The following is a 7,480-nucleotide window of genomic DNA, read 5'->3' as shown; positions in this document are numbered from 1 at the left end:
AGGGCAATGGTGAGTGTGGAAACATATACAGAGGAACTAATTAGTACAGGAGATGACGGAGATGGTAAAGTGGGTCACATAAAGAAGACAAAGGTGAGATATCTAGATTTGCAGGTCACTGTACAGTTGTGTCAGGGGGGTGGTGGAGGGGTAGAGGGTACTAGTGAAGGTTGAAATGTAAGAAATTTGGGATTTGAGGGGAATTTGTGAAGTTAGAAACTGATAAGAATTTTGGAAGATAAAGATAAAGACAATGAGTCGCAAAAACGGGACAGGAGAAGTGGAGACACATTAGAGAAATACAGAAGTGTTAAGAAGAGAAAGAGATGAATAAAGAAAGACAAAAGTTTATAAAAGAGAAACAATGCAACAAGTAAACCAAGGGCATCAAAATAAAATTGTATTGACAATTTGTAGCATTTCAGATCCAATGAATTAATAGTGTGCAAAACCTTACACTGACGTGCAGTTGGCAATGAGTGTAGAGTAGTTACATGTTTCACTCTCATAACCATTGTTTTATTAAATAGGATCATTTTCCCTACTCTGCAGGTCTCTACAATACATTAGTTAAAATGATTTTCTTAGGAAAGTCTTTCTAAAAGCCGTTAAAACTTCTGTGTTTCTCCAGCTGTAAATAATTGGGTTAAGCATAGGAGTTACTACTGTATACAGCACTGAAACGGAAGTGTCCTTCTTTCTGGCATCAGATGGAGATGGCTTCATGTAGACAAAGAAAGCTGAGCCGTACATGAGCGTTACAAGTGTCAGATGGGAGGCACATGTGGAGAAGGTCTTCCTTCGTCCTTGTATGGAGGAGATCCTCATGATTGCAGAGGCAATGTGTATGTAAGATACAATGATCAGCAATAAGGAACCAACAGAAATAAGGCCGATCAGAGAAAAGAGCAGTAATTCATTCATGAATGTAGATGTACAGGCCACGCTTAGTAGAGGAGGAATCTCACACAGAAAGTGATTAATGGTCTCACTACAGAATGATAGCTGGAAGGTGTAGTTAGTCTGTACCAAACCGTTTATAAAAGCCACACACCACAAAGCCAAAGCCAGGAGCAAACAGATTCTACTGTTCATGATGGCAGCATAGAGCAAGGGCTTGCAGATGGCCACGTAACGATCATAAGCCATGGCTGAAAGGAGCAAACACTGGGCGCTGCCCAACGAAGTGAAAAGAAACAGCTGAGCAGAACACCATGAGATCTGAATGGCCTTGTTTGACATAAAGACAGCCAGCAGTTTGGGCACTGTGACCGAGGAGAAGCACAGGTCTAGAAAGGACAAGTTGCCAATGAAGAAGTACATGGGCTTGTGCAGGCAATAGTCCAGCCATATGAGGACAATAATAAGCAAGTTTCCCAGCAGAGTCAATGAATAAATTATGAGGAAGATGAGGAAGAGAATGGGTTGCAGCTCCTTTTGATTGGTCAGTCCCAGAAGTACAAAGCTGCTAAAGGAGGTTTGGTTTTTGATTGATTCCATCACAATCTCTACCGTTAATCACATAATAGCCCAGTAGCATTTATATCACTTTACTGACTAAACAGTGCAGCCAACTAGTCACTTTTGAGAAGGGCAAATTCTTCATGTGCTCAGTTTGAATGACCATCTCAACTGTAGTCCTGGGGGTAAAGGGGTTCTACAAATGACCATAGTCTGTCTCACATTTTCACCACTCACAATAATAAAAACAACAAGTGTAATTCTAATATCTAATATCTTGCTCAATTCACCCTCTATTTTGCACTACAAGTTGCCTTTGGGAAATCTACGGTTTATGGTTTCATGGTGCAAAAGTGTCAGCGGTGGGTACTTGCCCTGTACACAAAACTACCTTAGGTCCTCATACCAAACATTTGCTTTGTGACATATTTCATGAAAATCATTGCTCTTGGTTTCCAGTTCTTTCCCAGTTTATAGGTGTGAAAACTCCAATCTCCTGTATCAAAGCTGTCTCACATACACATTGTAATATTTCAATTCCACTAACAGTGGCAAGTGGGATTTTCAGAAGGATCGAGCACCCACGGTACAGGAGGGAAGGCAAAGTGAAATTCCCCAAACTCCTGTGGGAGTGAAGTGATTTCGTTCAAATCCAGTTCCAGTAAAGACCACTGGGGCCACTTGGAGTGACTGAACACTTTACTGGATTAAGGCTGCAAATATTTCATCACAAATAATGAAAACACAAATATCCTATTACACTATTGGCTCACTATAATAAGGTAAGGTGCTAATATGGCTCTTAAAGGGGACATATACCTTCCTGAAAACTGACCCATTTGCTCTACATTGCACTCTAATGTAGGCTTCCTAAGATTAATTACAAAGGCAAGAGAGTTCTCTAGTGAAAATCATCCCTACCTGCAGTGCCTCAGTCAAACTTCACAAGGACCTTTTTAGGTCCCCAGAGCCAAACGAGCTTCCCAGTGGCTTTGGCAATGATGAAATAAACAGAACAGGCAGAATTCTCATTGGTGGATCCTCTTGCATCAACTGTGCTGCTAGATCTGGAGTTTATGATGTTTTGCTGCTGTAAGAAACCATGGATGTTGAATTGAATATGCCGGTGAATGCTGAGAACTGTATTCCATCAATAGCTACATGTCCCTATCAAACATAACACAAAGAAGATTGTTTGGAAGATCTGATCTCCATCCATGAACTTCATTATTGTTACTGGGAACTGTGTCTGGACCCACAGCCTTCTCTTGGGTGTGGAAAACAGATCATAATGAATGGAGATGGTGCCTAATGGTTTAATGGCTTCAATGAGCCACATTGGGGCAAATTCACTAAGCGCCGAACGCTAGCTTTACTTCGCTAGCATTTGTCATTTTCGTTACTGCGCAAATTCACTAACGAACGCTGGCGTAGTTTCGCTAGTGTTACTTCGCACCCTTACGCCTGGCGAAGTTTCGCTAGCGATGTAACTACGCAAATTCACTAACGCGCGCAGTGTACTGAACGCTACCTTTTACGCTAGACTTCCTTCGCCACCTCAGATAGGGATTGTTTCAAAAAAAGTCAAAATTTTTTCTAAGTCCCAAAAAACGCTGGCGTGTTTTCTACATTATGGGTGATAGGCTGAAAAAGATCGAAAAAATTTTTGGGGCTCCCCTCCTTCCCCCCTACATTTCCTGACTCATGGCAACTTACCTAGACAGTGGGCACATGTGTAGGGCAAAATAAAAATTTTATGTGATGATTTGAAGATTTTCTTGGCATTTGTAGTGCTGATAAGTATTCCTCCATTGAAATTTGAATTTCGCGCCGTATGCAAATTAGCCTTCGCTAGTGTAACTTCGCTTTACTTAGCGAATCAACGCTAGCGCAACTTCGCAACCTTACGCTACCCCTGAGCGCAACTTCGGATTTTAGTGAATTTGCGAAGCTCTGGCGAAACTACGCCTGGCGAAGTGTGGCAAAGTGCGGCGAAGTTACACCTGGCGCAACTACGAATCTTAGTGAATTTGCCCCATAGTTTCAGGTGACTGACTTTCTCCAGCTCTTTTCTGTTCTTTCTTGGTAACTAAATATTAACAAGTGCCAGTTAACAAGTTGTCTGAGTAAAAGGTGAAAACAAAATATACGGATGAGGAAACTTGTATATCCTTTAAAACCTGCCACTGGCCAAGCATTAAGTACAGGGGTCAGTTTGAGAATTTTGTGTTCATCAATAAAGAACATATAAGTGAACTCCCATATCTCACTCTTGGACCTCCATAGTTACAAAGATGTACATTACAGATAAATATTACAAATGGATGACTTTTTAGGGAACCAATTATAGTAGAAACCTGTCCATGTTATCAGATTTTATAATTTCCCAGAATTGATGTTGTTTTTTCCTCAGTCCCACACAGGCAAACCTCATTTACACCTTTTTGACACAGTGCCCTGAAACCTTAAAGGGATTCTGTCATGATTTTTATGGTGTAGTTTTTATTTCTAAATGACAAATGACAGTGCTGTTCTTAGATCTACCAGGCAGCTGTTATCTTGTGTTAGGGAGCTGCTATCTGGTTACCTTCCCATTGTTCTGTTGTTAGGCTGCTGGGGGGGAAAAGGGAGGGAGTGATATCAGTCCAACTTGCAGTATAGCAGTAAAGTGTGATTGAAGTTTATCAGAGCACAAGTCACATGACTGGGAGCAGCTGGGAAACTGACAATATGTCTAGCCCCATGTCAGATTTCAAAATTAAATATAAAAAATCAGTTTGCTCTTTTAAGAAATGGATTTCAGTGCAGAATTCTGCTGAAGCAGCACTATTAACTGATGTGTTTTGAAGAAAACATTTTTTCCCATGACAGTATCCCTTTAAAATCAGGGCTGTACTGTATACTAGAATTCTGGGAAAATCAACTTTGTTTCTTAAACTATAATGGATTGTGCCAATTTTTGTCATTTAGAAGGAGACTCTTGTCCCAGGAAGTGCAGGATGTGGGTGGGAAGGAATCACTGCTCCCTTGGTTCTTGCTTTGAAAAATAAGCCCATATTTCATTATTTATTTCAATAAACAGTGGCTGTGTTCCATGTTGGTAAAAAAGCTTGAACATGGGACAATCTTACTGTTATCTTAGAGTAATATGTATTCATCTTCCATGCATTTACCTTTTGTTACATCATATGGTTCCAGGAAAAGGGGCACCACCCTGTAAAAAAAAGATTTGTTGCTTTATGGAGGATCTGCATTTGGCGGCCCAAACCCATGGCAATGCTTAGTTCCATAAGCTGATTACAGAATGCAGCACCTTTAATTTAGAACATTAATTGATGGTTTCGGATGATATTTGTAGCCATCTTGGAGAATGTCTCTTGGGGCTTTCTTTGCACAAAACCAATTAATATAACATTTTCCTCATCCTTGTTATGTTGCCAGTTGTAGTTTCTCATCTGGGAATAATTAAAAAAGTCAAATACATATCCAAGGCCTTCTGGGAGTTCATCATTATCTGTGGTGGTGATGCAATAATGGGATCTGCAGTGGAGTTTGATAGAAAAAAACACCTTGTATTTTCATACAGCACCTTTAAGGCTAAAAATGATGGCGAATGTGATCACATGAAGAGGAGATATAAAAACTCTGATCCATCAGGACCAACAATGGTTATACATTAGGTCCTCATTATAGTGTATTAATTGACCATGTTTGGCTTTATTGAGTACATCAGCCTCCTATTTCTGCTCATTGCAGACCTCTGTCAGCCGCCATCTTGTAACATATCTTTTCCTTAGCTACATTTTACCTATAGATGCACAATCTCTCTTGTTGAGCCCATAGCACATCATCATCATCATCATCATCATCAGCTTAGAAAAGAACTATAGGTTAACAAAAAAGTAGGTAGAAATGTTGTACATGATGTTTTGTGCTTCTGTACCAGCCCAAGGCAACCACAGCCCTTTAGCAGTAAAGATTTGTGTCTCCAAAGAACCAATGTTGCAATAACTGACCAATGCACCAAGCCAATCCCTGCCATCTACTTCCACCTCACACACCCATGATCTTTAAAAGGTAACCTTCTCACACTGTAACACAAAATATTCATGATTTTGAAAAGAAACCAATCAATCCTAAAAAAAATAAAGCAATCATTTTGGTTACCCATCATTTTAAATGAGATCACTCAAAAATTCCCCACACTTATCCCTTCCCCACCACTCTCTGCACCTATCACCATCTTCTATTATGCAATTAAAGTCTCCTGCTAAGATTATATTTTCTTCCTCACTTAAAAAGAACTTAACTTTTTCTAGGAGATCAATTCTCCTTCCTAATTGTAGGACAATGCACATTAATAATCTTAAACGGATATTCTCCATATTCAACAAAAACTAAAAGGACTCTCCCTTGCACAATATACACAATTTGCTTAATTACAAACGTGTAACTCCTGAATAGAATGCCTACACTCTCATTACTTACAGACCAGACAGATGGGGGTAAATTTATCAAAGAGTGAAGTTCCGCCACTAGAGTGAAATTCCGCAGCTCTCAATTCATTTCTATGGGATTTTGAAAGGCGTATTTATCAATGGGTGAAAGTGAAAGTTCCCCCTTTGATAAATACGCCTATAAAAACCCCATAGAAATGAATGGAGAGTGGCGGAATTTCACTCTAGTGGCGGAACTTCACTATTAACTTCACTCTTTGATAAATATACCTCATGGTCCCAAATCCCATTTTGCAATATATGGTTCCTCTTATATGGCCCATTCCTGCAAACAGATTACGTTAAGAGACACAGATGCCAATAAACGTAGAATATAAGCTCTTCTACTTGCAGATTTAATGCTTCTAACATTAAGAGTAGGGATGTAGCGAACGTCGGAAAAAAAGTTCGCGAACATATTCGCGAACTTGCGCAAAAATGCGAGCGGTTCGCGAACGGTTCGCGAACCCCATAGACTTCAATGGGAAGGCGAACTTTAACATCTAGAAAAGACATTTCTGGCCAGAAAAATGATTTTAAAGTTGTTTAAAGGGTGCAACGACCTGGACAGTGGCATGCCAGAGGGGGATCAAGGGCAAAAATGTATCTGAAAAATCTGCCTGTGTGTGCTTGGAAGAGATAGTGTAGGGGGAGAGCTGTTAGTGATTTCAGGGACAGATGATAGTAAGTTTGCTGGCTAGTAATCTGCTTGATACTGCTCTGTATTGGAGGGACAGAAGTCTGCAGGGATTTGAGGGACATTTTAGCTTAGGTAGCTTTGCTGGCTAGTAATCTACTGTTCTCTTTAAACAACTGCCATACGTTGACCTTGTAGGCATTGTTTGCCCAGTTTTTTTGGACGCAGCCACTGAAGCACAGTTGCCAGAAAAAATATGCCATATAAATGCTGAAAATAGTCATTTTTCGCCATACGTTGACCTTGTAGACATTGTTTGCCCAGTTTTTTTGGACGCAGCCACTGAAGCACAGTTGCCAGAAAAAATATGCCATATAAATGCTGAAAATAGTAATTTTTCGCCATACGTTGACCTTGTAGACATTGTTTGCCCAGTTTTTTTGGTTGCAGCCACTGAAGCACAGTTGCCAGAAAAAATATGCCACATAAATGCTGAAAATAGTCATTTTTTGCCATATACGTTGAGTCAACGTATGGCAAAAAATGACTATTTTCAGCATTTATATGGCATATTTTTTCTGGCCTCTGTGCTTCAGTGGCTGTGGCCAAAAAAACTGGGCAAACAATGCCTACAAGGTCAACGTATACACTACTACAGCGGTGGATACGGATTACGTAAAATATATGAATGCTGCTTGAAAAAAAGTAACTCAAGTGGTTTTTCTAGAGACGATAATATTATCAATATTTAGACAAAATGTGAACAAGCTCACACAGCTCGATGGCGGGTTGAAGAAAACAGTGTGCAAATAATGCCTACAAGGTCAACGTATACACTACTACAGCGGTGGATACGGATTACGTAAAATATATGAATGCTGCTTGA

General features: G+C 40.0%; 1 protein-coding gene across 1 annotated transcript; it reads right to left on the bottom strand.

Annotated features, from left to right (window-relative positions):
* Positions 1-570: 570 nt before the first annotated feature.
* On the bottom strand, positions 571-1,500 carry LOC108716291 (olfactory receptor 5G3). The gene has a single exon (XM_018262413.1). The coding sequence runs from the start codon at positions 1,498-1,500 to the stop codon at positions 571-573; it is 930 nt and encodes a 309-aa protein (XP_018117902.1).
* Positions 1,501-7,480: the final 5,980 nt, after the last annotated feature.

Source organism: Xenopus laevis, chromosome 5L (assembly GCF_017654675.1).
Source record: "Xenopus laevis strain J_2021 chromosome 5L, Xenopus_laevis_v10.1, whole genome shotgun sequence".
In the NCBI taxonomy this organism is placed as follows: domain Eukaryota; kingdom Metazoa; phylum Chordata; class Amphibia; order Anura; family Pipidae; genus Xenopus; species Xenopus laevis.
The sequence above is the reverse complement of the archived record's forward strand: the minus strand, read 5'-3'. Positions and strand labels throughout refer to the sequence as shown.

Bases quoted from the DNA above. Each gene is read 5' to 3' on its own strand.
- LOC108716291 (XM_018262413.1), bottom strand. From the start codon at position 1,500: ATGGAATCAATCAAAAACCAAACCTCCTTTAGCAGCTTTGTACTTCTG.